This window comes from Gnatocerus cornutus, chromosome 5, assembly GCF_029298725.1.
Source record: "Gnatocerus cornutus isolate USDA-ARS CGAHR chromosome 5, icGnaCorn1.1, whole genome shotgun sequence".
In the NCBI taxonomy this organism is placed as follows: domain Eukaryota; kingdom Metazoa; phylum Arthropoda; class Insecta; order Coleoptera; family Tenebrionidae; genus Gnatocerus; species Gnatocerus cornutus.
Window position 1 is genome coordinate 14,717,282 of NC_142237.1, and position 17,593 is coordinate 14,734,874.

Consider the following 17,593-nt stretch of genomic DNA (forward strand, 5'->3'; position numbering starts at 1 on the left):
CGTGCATTTGAAATCCAAAATTTTACATAAACTTGTAAATGTTATGAACGCAGCCCTGATCGCAGCGCTTGCGCCTTCACCAGTCAGCTGTTTTTGACAATTGCACTTCTCAGTTTAGGTTATGTTTATATTGACATGTCAGTTTTAACAAAATAGTAAAAAAATGAACGAAGAAATCGACGAAACGGAATTCTACCATCAAGATTTTACAACCGCATCTGAATGGGAAATATTTATAGCCCGCCTAGAAGAAATAATTAACCAATGGAAAACTGAAGATCTCCAAGGAGACCCCGTTGAAAGCGATTCCATCGGAGTTTGGAGCATCAAAAGTGAAAGTTTGACTTTTGTCGACTTCGACTTCACCTTGTCCTTTCATAAAAAACACAAAGAGAGTGATGACATCGTAAAGAATGAAAATCAGAACCTATTTAACAATTACTACGATTTTGAGCTCCATGACCCAAGAAACCAAACCGACCATTCGTCTCTAAGCAAGTGGTACGGTCTTCAGGAATATATCGTTTTAAGTCCTGCAGGCAAAGTCGGAGTAACGTCGGAAAGTCGCATTAAGATTTTATTGAGCTCAGTGTATGTAGCTTCAGCAAATTTGAAATGCGAGACTCCAATTTTCGTGCAAATACGCGAGAAGTGGCAGAATTGTTACTTGGGAGTTTATGAAGCAGATTCTGTGCGAACGAATTTGGAAATGGTGCACTTGAAAACCAGCCCCAGGCTGTGTCAGTATTTGTCTGGTCTCATTGAAATGTTTAAATCAAAAATTGTCTCCCCAATGATGATGACAACGATCATAGTCTCCGTGCAGTCAACTTACACTTTAAATGACTTTGGATCCAGCGCGTGGAAACAAGATTATGTCCATGCTGATGACCATTTTGATAGCACAGACATTTGTAGTCTTCCTTTTGGTATTACTGTGGATCCTGTTGATTCACTCATTCTTAAAACGTCGTGGTCACACTTAAACCACCGCGCTGTAAGAGACAGTGAAAGTTACAGCGATTTTGACCCAATGATTGCCCCAAAGTGGACAACTTTAGTTACAACAGCAGAGCAGCCCATTTGTTTATTAGGGGAGTGTCTTACAGAAATGTGGCATTTATTGAATAACTCGTCTACAGTTTACGATGTTTTGGGGGATTTTGCCACCCCCATGTCTTCAGATCTCAACAACCCTTTAGACGTTCTGACAGAACCGAAAGTTCCTACGATTTCGTCGTTGCTTTCAAGAGCAGCGAGAAACTCGTTGACGAAAAATATACGGAAGGGAATAGCACCTCTCTCAGAGGAGATTTTGGTGCCGGTTTTATACTTCTTGTTTCCTGACGCTGAGGAGGACTCGCCTCATTTGTACAAGTCGGTAGAAAGCAAGACGTCACCGGTAAGATTTGATCATAAAAAATTTCAAGGTAAATGTTGGTGATTTTATTAGGACGACTCCTCCTTTGATTTGGACTACGAATGCAGAGGATTTAAGACGTGCAGCATGAACTCCTTAATCTGGCGTCTGGCAGTTGTCCTCGTCCACGCAGTTCAGTCACTTGGAGGAATCCGCGCTTTTTCTCATCTCTGGTTCGAGTTCGTCCAAGAAATGCGCTACAGATGGGAAAAAAGCATCACAATCCCCGGGTAAGTTCTATTGCATTTGCGTTTATTTATCATTTCTTCCAATTTTCAACTATTATATACAAAATAAAAACAATACTTGCATAATCAAATAAATAAGTGACCTTCTTACGATTAGTTTAAAGGGATAATTGAAATATTCTACAACTAACAAGTTTAATCTTAAGCTCTATGATTATATTAGCTTGAATTAACTGATTCTATCAGTCGTGATGCGTTCTAAAACTGATTTAATTAACAGCCATTGGATTTGTGAAAGAACACATTAACTATTGAGCAAAATATGTTAGAGTGGTACAAGACCGTTTCTGGTGGTCGGATTTCTAGCCATGTAGATATCCATATCATGATCAGTCCAATTATCGGAATTGTCGCAGTAATTATTTAAGGTGTGAGTTGATCCAGCTGTGCTATAGCGGCTGCCTGGTCGCGTGTAGTCGCGTGATCTTGATCTAGATCTTGGACGTCTTGAAGAGGCTACGGAGTGTGTAGGCGCATGGTGTGGTCCACGTGTGCTCAGTCTGTCTGACGCCATCGTTAAAGATTGTCGTGATTGTCGCAGATCTAAAATTGGTCATACTGTATTACATTCAACATTAAGTTGTTTTTACCTTGACGCGACGAGATTAAGTTGCTGGGAAAAGCGTTCAAGTAACGTCCGGAATGATTAGAAAAGCTGTTTTGGGATTGTCCGTCAGCTATAGATCGCGACTTCACTCCTTTAGAAGTATAACGCATATCGTCGAGTTGGTCCACGGAGTATCTTCTCGGTCTTTGGACGCTGTGGGTACTATAACCGGACACTTGGTCCCAATCCTGCAAACTTTACTATAACACTGGAGTTATTTATGTTTTGTATTAACCTTGTTGTTGTTGAAGGCACTGAGAGTTGCTAATGAAGATAACGGTCCTCCAGGACTAGCCGCTGGTCCCAGACCGGTGCAACAGTTAACTGGTAGTCCGCTTATGGGCAAACCGTTTTTCATTCCCATCTTTTGTTGATGCAGTTCGTGTAGTTTCCGTGTTCTTCTTCGCGAAGCTGCAACGAATATGATTACAGCGACGACGATGGTTCCGCAGATTGCAGCGCTGGCTGCTATTGTGATTTTGTCCATGTTGGATGAGGCTGTAGAAACTGTTCTTACTTCTCGACATTGCGGGTAGGGCACGGTTTCGGGCGTAACGTTAATCTCTTCCAGAGAGACCACGCAGACTATTATGCATTCCTGGAAATAAAATATTCAGTTTTGTTAACGACAAGACAGCTTCCGCTTACCTGCGATGGTACATTCTTAATTTTAAACTCTCTTTCACTCGCTTCCAGAGGTGGGCCTTGCTTGAAGCTCTTATCCCCAAACAAACGATAAACGACTCTAAAGCCTAAAATATTCGCCGTTTCCGACCCCCACTGAATTATCACCGCGTTATCCTGTCGGAAGGCATTCTTTACTATAACCTCGTTGGTATCATCCGCTTTTGCCTTCGAAGGATAATTCATAATAATCGGCGGTCTTTGTGTGTTCTTCCACGGTGTTGTCGTTCGCGACTTCGGCTTAGCCGTTGATTTAGCCGTAGAAGACGTCGATTTCGTGGTCGTCGTGGATATAGTACTCGTTACTGTCGTAGTTGTCTTGGTTGTTGGCTCCTTCGTTGTGGTCTTCACCGGAGTCTCGCTCTCCGCGATGGAGACGTCGTCCAAATCCGCGCTAATCACGGTAGCAATTCCAACTCCTTCGTCCTTTTTACACGACAATTCCTCCGGTTGGATGCTGTAGAAGCCGCGGTCTCTAAAACGTGGGGGACTTCCGCAGAATTGCGGGTTTCTTTCGCGACTGGTTACTTGCAAGTCGCCATTGCGGATCCATTCGATGACCCAAGCCAATCGGCAATCACAGTGTAAGAAACGACCGCCGAGACTCAAACCGCGAAGGGTATTGTTGAGATGTGACAATGCCGAGAATGGAATTGTAGCCAGAGGGTTTCCATCTAAAGCCAGAAGTGTAATTGATGGGTTTCCGTGGAAGGCTCGCTCTGGTAATTCAGTCAACAAGTTGAAACCGATGTCTAAGACACGCAACTCTGATAAAGCCCCCAAGGCGTCGCTTGGGAAATCTGCCAGCAAATTGTTGAGCAAACTCAAAGAGCTCAGCGTTCTTTCGACGCCACGGAACGCGTTTTTTCCCAAGGCCTGGATGAGGTTTCTCTCCAAGTTAAGAGCTGTTAGAGAATCCAGACCTTCGAAGGATTTCAAGCCGGTTTTTCCGGGGAGTTCCCTTAAACTGTTTTGGGATAAATCGAGGAACGCTAAGGTTTTCAGGTTTTTCACGGCTTCAGGAACATCTTTTTGGCGTGTTCCTTTCAAGTTCAAGTTCTTGAGCGAGCTTTCGAGTCCTTTTAGAGCTCCAGAGGACAACGTTACGTTGTTGTCAGACAATTTCAAAGTAGCTAACTTCTTTAGAGTTTCAAACGCGCCATCAGGAACGACACTTATCCTATTGTGGGACAAGTCCAAAAGCGACAAAGTTCTTAAAGACCTCAAACTAGCAACCGGCACTTCCGTTAAATCATTGTCTTGCAAATTCAAGTTCTTCAAATGTGACTCTTGTCCTTTAAACGCGTCACTTTCCACAGTCTTTATTTTACAACCCGATAACTGCAAGTTCTGCACTTGAAGATTCACAAAAATGTTATTTTTCAAGGCACTAATCGTCGAATTGTTCACGTAGAGCAGATCCAACGGTGTCGCCGTCGCGTAGTTCTGCAAAGCTGCTAAAAGTTTTGGCCATTCTACCATGTCACATTGCACTGATAGTTCGTGCCCTAAGTTGTAGGAGCATAGACATGCAGACTGGAGATCTATTGCTTCTCGTTGCCATGGGCATTGGGCTAGAGCGGAAGAGACCAGTGCTAGTGCCACCAAAGTGGCTACGACCCGTTTTTCTTGCATGATCTGAAAATGAAATGGAATCATGACTTGTTTGCTCAATAAGAATGGTAACGGACGGATTGCGCCAAGTGCGTGACTTACTTAACTGCAATGAACTCGTTTCCTATTTGCGGATTAGAGCCAATTATTTTTATATTAGAACTGCTCATGTTATTAGAACCGCTAGCAGTGTCATTTAGTTTAGCACTTTTAGAGCATGTAATGAATTTATTCTTGTCAACAAAGTGAAGCTAGAGGTGCTTAGCACGCTTAAGGATATCAGTAGCCGGAGTGGTTTTTTGAAAGTTTTGGCCAAAAGCAGTATTTTTTTCTCATGATTTATGTATCCAGGTCATTTTTTGGTTCTTCAGTTTTTTTTCTTGGATATTTTAGCATTCGAAAACGGTGAAAAGTAATGTTCCAGGAGCGCCTTGAAGTGAAAATGAGCTGCATTAAGTGACCGGAATAGAATTTAAGCTTTAATGTCAGTGACATTGCTTGACCTACGCGCATCATGGGTGTGAACAGTTGCGAAAGACTGAGGATGCACCAAAGTATTTATTTAACAATAGTGAACGGAACAAATGGCTGCAATCACATTTCTGCATAGCAGGAAAGTAATAACTATTTAAGCAATGTGGCCGTCCCCCTGCGTTCCTGTTGTTGGTCGTCACAATAAGAAATTCCCATGTTAGACAAGACATAATTTCCATTTATGTATCACGTGTTGGCAATGTCGTTTATGAATTCTTTGTGTATTTTCGCGTTCTCATGTTATGTAAGGTGAGAAATGTGAAATGCAGGTGGGTAATGTCTACTGCCCCATTTTCTCTCTTGATAAGTGAAACAATGGGGCTAAACAGAAAAGTTACAAACGTTTTTTTTCACAATAAAAGTTGCGCAGTGTTTTGTTAATGGTCAAAACTTTATGCAGTGTTATGCACCAGTTATTTCCTTTGCCGTTAGATTTTTGCCGTTACGGTGCTATCAATTGTGTTTTGTGTCGATTTCATTGAAGACCTTGTTCAAATCGAGGTCAAATTAAGATCATCGGAATTCATCAGATTATTTGCATAGGAAAGACCTTATTTTGTAGAACCTGTCATAAAAAAATTCATAAAAACTTGTATCACATTCGAGAGGTTGTTGATACAGTTATTTATTGAACATGACCTTACCTAATTTTGGTCCAAACGATGGGAGTAAAAGGTGACATCCATGTTCTTACACAACATTATTAACTCATTGTATTGCCAGTGTCAAAGTTCGACGAATTGAAATTGAATGCTTGCGATCTGTTGCTTGAGGCTGTAGGTGAAGATTATGTGGACCGTTATGGTCAACCAACCTGCAAAAAGATACAATCAGTGTCATTCTCTTGTAGTACTATAGAAAGTGTTGATGACATTGGGAATTTACCATAATTTCTTTGATTATAATGAGGAATTCTCACTACAGTTACGCAAAATAACGTGTCGTAATCTAGAGGAAAGACTCATAATAATAAACCGGAAAATTAGAAAATCTGCGTAATGTCTCCGTAAAGCTACTCTTTGTGGTGGAAGCGAATTATTTTTGGCAGGTGCGATTAGTAGCAATTATTGTGATTGTGATTTTAATTAAATTTACAATAATTAGTCACGGCATTAAGCAGGACTACGCAATTTATTTGAATCGTGTACTTTTGACAGCTGTCTGGCGGATGTTGTGGGAATCTGCCTACGTCAAAGCCTAAAAAGTCATCCTTTGCCTGCGGACTTCAACTCAATGCTTGCAGTAATGGAGTTTGATTTGAGACCTTCGAATTGACAGTGTTAAAAACAGAGATCCCAGCTTCAAGCTTTCAAGTTCCTGATTATTCAAATTAAATGTAATAATTCTAATTACACGTGCTGAATTCATTTGCATCTTTCGCAGCGCATTCCACATGTTTTTAGAGGTACCGTTTTGCAGCTCAGCAATAATCGTCTCCGTTCTGCATTGCTCCTAGCGGAAAAAATGTTCTTGAAAGTTTACCAGTTTTGAACCTATGAAGATATTATCCAATTTATTATCGAAAGCTTCGGTAAAAATTGGTCGGCGATAATTTAAAATCTTACCACACATCCTTCGTGTGTTTTGAGTCCTTCTAAATTATTTATGAAATTGCAACAACTCACATTTGTAATAATACATTCAATAATTAGTTCTACACCCATATCTTGAGCAACCACATACCTTTTCTCTCGCATCTCACATCTCGCAGTGTTTATAATGAAAATATTTCGGCAAACTTTCGCAACTGTCGATGAGGGTGCCCCCAGAGCAAAATCGCCTTACGTAATAATAATTGAAAGTCTAACGGTCCCCCTTAATTTTAATGCGGTGCTTAATTACATTATGGTCCCGTTTTTCACACAGTTTTAATTAAAGAACTATTTACAGCTTAATAAAATTATAAGGCATAAATCGTCTTGTTAGTCGTTTCAGGAACTGAACTGTGAGAGATGCTCGCGATAATTTATTTGTTTGGTAATCGCCATTGTTATTCATGTCCGAGGAATGTGTAAAAGGAGTGACAATAAAATGGGAATAAATTCCTTTTATAACGGTACGATAAGTAAGTCGCCAAGGGATATCATAATGTCTTATTACCTGTACCGTGCTTTTCCCTATTAAAATGTTAATTATTTTCCATCCAAAACGTGACTCGCTAAGGTCAAGGCAATAAGTCGTGTGTTCGCCATAAAATAACAGGTCTGTCGAAGAAAAAATGCACAATGTACCGTCTCTGAGGTGGTTTACCTTGTGCATTCTTTAATCGATGATAAATGGAAGCAAATCCCACATTTTCACTGTTTTATTTATAATTTGTGAATCATCAATTACTCTTACATATTACATAATTTCTCCAAACGGATCTGTCGCTGTTTCATCCTAGTTTCGCCAGTGAAAGTCGTCTATTATGTGTCAGTGGTAATATTAATAATAATTATAGCATGTGGTTATCTTCGGGGATCTTCACACAATGATTTAGCAATAACTAACAATAAATGGGAGATTAAACCTACGTAACCACTGGAGGAAGATCCAATTTTCTTCACTTAATTTCAATGGAAAAGTGACAACAGTTTCCCACTGCAATCCGAGCGTTTTTCTCTTGCAAAAGTCAAACTCGTGCCCCAAATTGCATTGTTTGCTCTCTTTACGTTCACCGAGGCATATGAAAACATGAAGTTTTAATAGCTTTTTCTTCTGATGGTGTTATTAGAAGGCTCACATTTCACATGCTTAGATAAATAGGCGAACGTTGGATTCCGTGGTAAAACAAGTGAACGAGTTTCGTCACGTAACAATAATCTTCTGCCAACGAACCGGCAAACTCCAGACGAACTTTTAGACCTTTAAATTTGTCAACGATTCAATCGCATGGATAATTTAGTACGTCTTAACGGGAATGAAGCATGTGGTGCTCCACCTTTTGTAATAGTTATAATATGTGACAGATTGGTTCTGGTTAAATGGTTAACGGAGTGTCAGTTGCCACTGTTTGGTGTGACATAAGTTGCAATTGGATTTTTCCAAGCTAGTCACAATGACTTGTTTTGTTGGGTGTAGCGTTAACGTCCCAATAAATTTTTCCTACTTCTTAAGTAACTGTAAAAATGGGCGTGGAGCACGATGATTTTCAAAACAGGGGAATTTGCAACATTATTAAACCTACAAGAAAAAATTAACAGATATTGGATAATAATTAGTGCCTATATAAGGAGTCCTCGTAGTTAAACCGGAGAAACTACTAATTTACTTGAGTCTATTAGTATTATCTTCAATTGTATGATAATATACTTGAGCTTGGTTACAAGATGTTGAATCCAATGTTATGCAGCTAATACTACCTGTATAAATAAGCATCTCCAACTCCGTTAATAAATAAATCAAAGGTTAAGTACCTATAAATAAGAAGACAATGTCTTCAGAACCTGCAGTTCAATAAAGGACAACAAACTCTGCCAGCTGCATTTAATTGTCCCCAGAATAAAACCAACACTAATACGGAAACTAATTTGGGTGATCATAGTAATTTTTACTTCCGATGAGTCTGATGAGTACTCTTACATTACTAGCTACCTGTACATGTAGAGCGAAATTACAAGATATCTAATTACATCAGGAAAACCAGACGAACTTGTCTGGTTACAAGAGAAATCACAGATCTTCACGTTTAAGTTGTGTAACATCCAATTAGTATCTGATCTGGGTAATATTCCCTGGGATCGCAGATTTAGATGAAAAATTACCACGTCAGGATACTCGTGTTAGTCGTGAAGTTAAATACCGTATGCAAATGTAAGAGTCGAAAATGTGGCAATGAGATCACAGAGTTTGATACGTTTCAGGTTAAAATTCCAAGCTGAGAATTTACTGATTTAGGTTTATAAATTTCTGAGTTTCCCTTCCTCATTCAAGTTTCTTTTTTATTTCGTGAAATTCTCAGATAACGGTCAGATTTTCAGGCTCACTAAAGATTTAAGACTCTTTTTTTGTTATTCTTACCCCTGAAAACCTGAGCTGACTATACAATGAGGGGAGCCGGAAAACATAAAATCCTGAGAAACCGGTAACTGGCATTCTTAAAATCCCAAGACGGTAATAATATTGAAACTGAAAGAATGTATCTAAAATTTGAGATTCTGAAACCCTCGGAATCTCTGAATATCATGATCCGTTCTTTCTGCATAGTAAAATGGAGACTGGAATTGAAATCGGATTAAAACCCATAAAAGAATTAATTCATTGGTCGGTGAAGTTCTTATCAAAGTAGTTTTTATAGCAAAAAACCCACGGAACAACCGAGCGTGAATTTTAATTGGCTGCATTTGGCGATGTGGGACCGGAAGGGTGTTAACTTGCGATCCGATGGTTTGTAGACAAGTACAAAAAATATCCAATTGGCTTTAACTCCGCTTATAGGTAACAAAAAACGCACAAACAAACCAATTCGAGCTGTCTAACTTTTCATTGGCTTGGTATAATCAACTTTGTTTATTGAATGGAAAAGGCAAATTGGCGATTTGCAGGAACAAAGCTTTGGTCACTGTTTTTGGCCTTCCATTTATTTAACTGCATGAAGGCATGAAATTGGATGGCCTATGAGACAAATTTTATTTTAGACAAAATATTTTCCTCAAGCGTTTTTTATACAACTATTTATATTTGGGGGGATTTTAGGCCAATGCAATGAAATTTGGAGAAATTACCAAATTATAGATTACTTATAGTTTTTTTAATCTTAGATTTATATAAAAATACACAAAAATTATTGATATTTTGGGAATTTCGTAACTACAAAATATAAAAATTAAGTTGTCTAAAATTCAAAATTTGTTAGTTATAAAACTAAGGACTTGTCACTCCACGAATGTTGATCATTTTAAAAATGTAGGAAGCTAAATTTTAATTCAATTTAAAATTATTCGAATTTGTAGAAATCAGGAACAAAAATTTGGAAATTTTGATTTAAAAACTTTAGGATTTAAGTTTGTTTTTGTTATAAATAGTTGTAAATGTTAGGACAAATATTGTCACCGCAATGCCACATTTACCGACGTCTCACAGGTAATTATTTAGCATACGGTAATTGTTTGAACTCAAGAATCGCACCGCAGGTGTTAAATGTGACCAGTTGTGTAATCTTTCGGTATTTACACGATTTTCTTCTAATCCAATGAACTACTTCAGCAATGTCAAGGACCGAATACGTTAACTCATATCAGTTACTTTTATTGAATTCGCAAACTTGTGTGAATTGTCGACCGTTATGTAAACTATCTCTTATACATGCTATTAAAACTTTCAACATTTGCGAAAGGTGAAAAAAAGATGTCCATCTGTGTATCTACATTTTTTGTCAAATTTAATAAGTAAGAGTGACTCAGATTGTGATTTTGTGAAAACTTTCTACATGTAAACCGATAAACACATGTCATTTTTTCGATCAGATTTTTAATGGGTCCAATAAATTTGGAGGATTTCTCTAAGCTCGTAGTAACGTGAAAGCTTTACAACATTTTCCGTTTACCTGAAACGTGAAATGTGGTTAACAATTACTGCAACAATACAATGTTGGCATTTAGCAAAGGTGAGAATCATGTATAAATTCTTTAGTGCAGAAAATTTTGTAAAAGTTGTAAAGAATTTACTTTCATTTTATAATTTTTATCAAAGTCACGAAGGCGGAATGTACCAAAATGTGGAGCAATTTACTTGCAAGATCATTACCAAGGTTTCTAAACAAATGTTTTTATGCATTACGTGATTTTTATTCATCGAGTTAATAGGTCGTCAGATCAGATCGTGATTAAATAAAGATGATCTAGTTAAACCACACGTCGATTGTTAATTAAAATAGTTAATTAATTAGAAAAACTTAATCATCGGTTAGGTTTTACTGTGTCACATGTGCCTGCTAACGGCGTTGATCGTAGCAGTAGATCAATCATTTAAACGGTTGTAGTTACGGTAAAAGAAAACCAAGTACAGTAACACTTCTATTTTTGCTAGGGGAGTTTAAATTCATTACATCTGCTGCTTTTAGAAAACCTCATCAAGCCACATAATTGGAAAATGGATGTATGCAAATTTGAAATAGTTGCACCCGCATGAATGAAAGAAAGTGGAACGAATGTCCTAGCAAATGTCCTTTGACCCAGTCAGATTTAGCTCTTATCTTCATCTGTTGGTATTGGGCAACAGTTTGGTGGTCCGTTAGAGTCAATGAACGAAGTCATGTCCGGTTTAGCCCATTTGTTGTCCAACACTTGCCGAATACTAATTAGCATCTCGATCTGTTTTAATAACCGCGCTCACCTGATAATTATGCGATCTGCATCCTTGCCCTCCCTAACCTGGTTTTCTACAAACTGAACTTGCTCGTCTGATGTGCATATAATGAGCTGGTGCTTAGATATTGGCTCTTCACTGTTTTGCATAAACACATTTGCATCTATTAAGTTGTAGCCAAATTGGCTAAAATGCAATGAAAAGCGTGAAAGTTAACATGTTCAGTAGCCAAATTGTAATGTCAGAAGTGTTTTTCTGGAATTTTTGTTACGATTTTATTTTAAGTGCTTCCGGATATTTGTTTCTTGAACTTGTGGAAAAATGTGGAGGTTTAGAATGTTCGAAAGTGTCGAAATATTAAACTTTCAATTATCATAAATCTAATATAATAACCACATGAAATGAAGTTTTTAGACAATTTGATTTTATGTTTTTCAATTATTAAATACATTTAACAATAATTTTTTCACTTTTCGCTTGAAATATTAATTTCACACTTCCTCGCCGCAGTAGGTTTATAGAACACATGCTCAAATTCACTGCTTATTAGTTCCTATATATAAATTAAACGAGCCATTATAGATCCAGCCATCCAAAAAAACAATTTCTACATAAATGTTTTTGTCATGTCAAAAATGATTTTCTAGAAGCTTAATTACTGCTTGTTCTAGATTCCAAGTTGCGCGCTTTTATTTATTACTCTGCTTTTCTTCATTAAGTTGTGATTTTTCGTATATAGGGAAATTTTAGACGATTTCTCCCAAGGAAATTGTAACTACTTTACAATGAAAACTATTTCTTCCTTCGTCAAGTTATGCAAATTCGAACAAAAAATCGAGGACGAAACTTCTGATGCGGATTACAACTCAAGCTGTCATATCACGATCTCTGACATTTGACTATTTAAAAACAATAGGTGCTTAATCATTTTTTATCAGCCGAAAGTAAAAGTTTTTATGTTTTAGTTTATGGCCTCCATGGCTTGCACTTTTGACTTCACACGTTTTTCAACTGGAAACTTTTATTATAAAGTGGAGCAAACAGAAAAAACTCTTTAATTTAGCACTTAACATTTAGCAAAGACGGATAAACGTCAGCGTGAATTTGGGTTGATTTTTGGAGCGAGTGCCGTACCGTGTTTTGCTAATATGAAAGTGCAGTTTTTTAGGGAAAAATTGTGTTGCCACCTGGTGTCTAGGGGAAAGTTGGCCACGTCTGACTACTTTTATTTTTTCTATAATGACATGAAAATGAAAAGAACCATTTCGAGAAAGGACGACACTTGCATTAATTTCAATTGAGTTTAAATCTGAAGAAGCGTCCAAACTGCATAATTAAGCGAATTTAATTACTTTAGATCGATTAGTATTTATAGGGGAAAGTAATTCGAATTTTATTAGAAAACTAATTGATAAAATGCGAATCATTTAAGTAACACTCAACAAAATACCGAGTGGGTAAATATCTTCCGCCGCACCGGACTTTCTTTTAGGAAGTGTCATCATAGAAAAATGTAACGGTATTACGCGTGTAAAATTCAAATTTCAAAACCAAAAACGTGTATGTAGTTTCATGAACACGTTCAAAAAATGGTAATTTTAAGTGAGAAGAAGATTAATTTTTCATCACACTTTCGTTTATCTTAATTTTTGTGTTTCCATCGTGAAAACAAGGTTTTCCTGTTTGTTTTCACCTCACTATCTTCAGGTAAAATTTCCCATATAAATTACAATGTCGATTATTAAATCTTTCACCATGAAAATAACTGAAAAGGTCGTTTCTAATCACAGCTTTTGAACGGTGTCGCTAAAGAGCAGTGATCGTAGTGATCATCCTTCAAGGCAAAAACAACAAGGATATGGTAAAAATCCGTTTTTTGGGTTCACGAACATGTCACGTTTTTGAAAGGAATATTAATGAGTGTAATGAGCAAACTCGCAAGTTTTCTTACGAAAAATTAATTATAGTTTTAGTGACCGATTTCCACGTTATGTTTAGATTTTATAGATAATAATGATGTGAGAAGAAGTAGATTAAAAACGTTTACACGCTTTTTATTGAAACTAGTAAAGCATTGATAGTACGAGCTCCACTTAAATTGAAAACTTTAATAGCATAACGGGATTTTAATTCGCGAACAATAATTTTTTGATTAAGTATGATGAATTGCATGGAATGTCAATTCTTAGTATAATTTAGTTTAATTGGATTGTAAAGTTATCCAGTTTTTGTTGCTTTCAGTAGCTTTATTGCGATATTTATGTACAGGTGTTCAGAAACTGTAAGATGATTTGGGTCAGATGGAAATTGTTCATCATCAAATAAATGTAAAATTTTACGAATAGATTACGAATTGGCAGATTTAAATGGAGGAACGTAAAATTTTAATTGAATTTCATTACAGCTGAAAAATTCAAACGGTTCTCTAAAAAATTGAGTTTGAGTTCAGTCAGGTCTGAAAATTACAATAATTAATTTAATAATTACAATAATGTGTCCAGATAATTCACTGAAAATGATTCGCTCACACAAGATTGCTCGAATTAGCATAAAATGATCCATTTATCAAAAGCCAGCGACTTTGCTGAATTCGTAAAAAGGTTTTCATTGATGACGTTTAAGATCAGAAGACTTTGTGTTAAAAAATGTAATTCCGGTAATTTTAAAGATATGACAATTAAAATTATGGAACTTACTATTTTTAATTTGCTTATTAACAGTGCCAAGTGACAAAATGATTGAGCAAAGAAGACGCGTTTTAGAAATTTTTTGTCTTAGGTTGGACAAAAAATGTAGAATATTTTATGTTAAAAATTGTAATTCCGGTAATTTAAAAGATGTGACAATGCAAATTATAGAACTTCCTATTTTTAACTTGCTTATTAACTGTGCCAAGTGACAAAATGATTGAGCGAAAGAGAGGCGTTTTAGAAATTTTTGTCTTAAGTTGAATTAAAAAATTTCCAACATTTTGAGTTAAAAATTGTAATTCCGGTTATTTTAAAGATACGACAATGAAATTTGGGGAACTTACTAGCTCTAACTTACTTATTAATTATGCCAAGTTACAAAATTATCGAGTATAAGAGACACATTTTTTCAATTTTTTGAAATCTAGGAATTCATTGTCAAATACAGCGGTAAACCTGTAAACGAAGAGTACCTAGAAAATTAGGTTTTAAAAAGTTTTATCGTAATTTAGAATTCACAACATACAATTAAAATTTTATTGAAAACCCAAATGTTTGTAAATAACCTAAAACGAATTCAGAAACGTAGTATGACCAGCAAAACTTTGCAATTGTTATATGAATATTCAACAAAATTACAAACTAATGATTTAATTAATAAACTGAAACTCGAAAAAAATAGAGGAGACGGATTACGTCGAGGATTAGTTTGAGCAGTGCAAATTAAATAACAGGACTTGAAATTAACAAACAGTTACAATTGTAAACTTTGTTAAGTTAACAAAACTATTAATCCCACGTTTATCAAATATTAATTAACATTTCACTCATAATGATTTGTGCAGTATGAAATTTTATTTTTACTTAGTAAACTAATAATAATTGAAATATTATGATAAAACCGATCAATGTAATCAAATTAATAATATTGAACATCACCCAAAAAAAGAGTAATTCCTCCAGATTCATTGACTTTCCGCTTCTTTCGAACTGGATGACGTTACAAAAACTTTAAAATCACCGTAAAATAAACTGTTTCTCACATCTTACCTGTCAATAATCCAATTGAGTATAAAAATCACATCCACACTATTCCTCCAACCGTCAAAGATTGATTAGCAATTTTAATAAAACTCAAACCAGCACACGCATGTTAACTCTTCAAAGACCAATGCACTCACACAACATCGACCTACCAGTTCTTGCAGCTAACTGGACGCACAACCATAGAGAAGTCTTAAGCTGGTACATACACCTGCCGAAGGCGTTTTCTGGCGCCCGATAAGTCGATTCTTCACGAAGAATACCAAGTAGAAAGTCCAACACTATCAAATCATTTTTAAAGTCAAAATATTTCAAACATGCTTTCATTTACTTTTCCTTCATTTTGCGACTAAAACTCTGTTTTAAGTTCCGCTAGTTCTAATTGTGAGATGCGTATTGTAAGAGATGCCGTGATGAGTTTTTAATGCTTGGCTTGGCCATTGTGTTATTATGTAAATTTGTTACGTTGCGATGGTACTTCTAACAATCTTAAATTATCTGAAATTTCTTGATCAGCGGTTGCTTGTGGAATCTGTGGTAATATAATAATAATAGGTTTGTTTTTTCAAGGTTCATTACCTGAGCAGAATTGTTAGATTTTTTTCATTCATAATCATAACTGAAAACGACAGTTATGTTAAACTCATTTAAAACAATTATCACGTTGCAAACAAATGTGGAGTAATTCACAATGAAATTGTGATGGAAGAATGGAGGCATTGTGTTTGCGATGTAGACAAGAGCGGCGGAAATATTAGCGTCGGTAGTAATGAGTGTTAGGGCATAAAGTTTAAGTGGAACGAGGCACAAAGATGTTTAACATATCATTATCATAGTCGTTAGCTCCTTCTGTATAAATAATTTTTAATTTTCTCAAAGCTCTGGAATTTTAGTACTGTTGGTAGCCCTGGCGAATTTGATTTTCTCGCACTCCCAAATTCCATCTTTTTGAAGATATGTTTCTATATTCTGTATTTTTTCCTCCCTGTACTTTATTTTGCAACCGAAGAGAAAATGTGATTTTTTTTTCTTTACTTTTTCAGACTTTTGCCTGGTTATCCCGACTTGCGGACGAGTCTCCTGCACCAAAAACTCCAAATGCTGAACTGCTGCATCGAACGCAAGCACTCCCGCGAGAACGCCTCCGTGAATTTCGACTCAGCTGAAGGATCTTCAACCGACGATGAAGAGTTCTTCGACTGTGCCGACAAACCCGAAGAAGAATCCCGAAAAAAGGAGAAATATTCCCTCTGGAACCAACCCGTGGGAAGACTGGGGAAATTCAACAACTTGAAACTTTTACAATCAGGAGACCCGTTGTACATTCCCATAACCCAAGAGCCCGTCCCTAAAAGCGAGGATCAGTTGGAAGAAGACACTGATGTTTTGCTTAAGCTAGGTTCGGACGCCCAAGGCTCCGAACTCCGAGCCAAAATGATGAGCGCGTCCCTCCTTTCGGACATGGAATCTTTTAAAGCAGCTAATCCCGGGTCGATCCTTGAAGACTTTATTCGTTGGTATTCCCCGCGCGATTGGATCGAAAGCGACGAAGTTGATGAATGGGGCCAGAAAAAGGGTCAGTTGAGCTCTCGGATGATGATTGAGGATAATTTCTGGGTGCAGACGTGGCAATCGGCGAAACCGGTACCGGCCAACCGCCAGAAACGGTTGTTTGATGATACCCGTGAAGCAGAGAAGGTGCTGCATTTTCTGGATTCAAGAAATTTGTGTCAGATTTGTGAGATGTTAATACCAGTCTTATGTCATGCTGCCATCTACAGATTATCTGATGAGTGTCGGCAGGTTTCTAACCAACTGCCGGATTTCTCCGACAGATTGCGTGTGTTGATCAAATCCACTGAAAGGATTTCTAGAGAGAGTAAATTACAGCCGCGACGGATCGAGAGTTTTATACAAGAGGTGACAGCACTAGAACTGAAGGTTTCCGAAGTCAAGTCGCTAATGCATAAATTCAATCCCTCAGGAGCTCTCGATGACAATTTATCTAATTTAATTGCGGATCTAGTTAAAGGACGCGAAGTGGAAATAGCTGGTAAAGCCGAATCCGAGATTGGCAATAGAATTGTTAGCATGTTTTCCGACGCGCAAAAGGCAGCCAACATGATCCTCGAAGGGGGCGAAGATGGAAAAACGATAAAAGGAAGCGCGGTGTTTCCCCCGACCACCGAAAGAGAGATTGTCATGAGGGTGTCCGTTCCTCGCCCTGCGACGTACTCTGCAGAGTGCCCCCAGTTCTTAAGGGCGATTTTGGGTAAAAACGACTTCCGGCTGGTGGGCGCCTTCTCCGAAGACATCGTTTTTTTCTAATGTAAAACTTGTATTTTTCCGGTAATAAAAGGTTGAATAGTCTTCGCCTTGGTGTTGTCCGAATTCCCGCCGGTTTCTATGGAAACTCAGGTCGATCCAGTAGCTGCGCCGTGCCAACCCCTGGCTCGTTTTCCCA

The 17,593-nt window shown here is 37.3% G+C and overlaps 2 protein-coding genes across 2 annotated transcripts; one reads left to right on the forward strand and one right to left on the reverse strand.

Annotated features, from left to right (window-relative positions):
• Nucleotides 1-81: 81 nt before the first annotated feature.
• Nucleotides 82-17,504, forward strand: Rab3GAP1 (RAB3 GTPase activating protein subunit 1). Its single transcript, XM_088037779.1, has 3 exons — nt 82-1,402; nt 1,454-1,650; nt 16,173-17,504. The coding sequence occupies exons 1-3, from the start codon at nt 164-166 to the stop codon at nt 17,455-17,457; spliced, it is 2,721 nt and encodes a 906-aa protein (XP_087893905.1). The 5' UTR covers nt 82-163; the 3' UTR covers nt 17,458-17,504.
• Nucleotides 1,652-15,317, reverse strand: haf (leucine-rich repeat and fibronectin type-III domain-containing protein hattifattener). The gene is made up of 6 exons (XM_088037780.1): nt 15,136-15,317; nt 5,752-5,921; nt 2,924-4,597; nt 2,511-2,873; nt 2,259-2,463; nt 1,652-2,211 (listed from the first exon to the last, which is right to left on the reverse strand). The coding sequence occupies exons 3-6, from the start codon at nt 4,592-4,594 to the stop codon at nt 1,934-1,936; spliced, it is 2,517 nt and encodes an 838-aa protein (XP_087893906.1). The 5' UTR covers nt 4,595-4,597; nt 5,752-5,921; nt 15,136-15,317; the 3' UTR covers nt 1,652-1,933.
• Nucleotides 17,505-17,593: the final 89 nt, after the last annotated feature.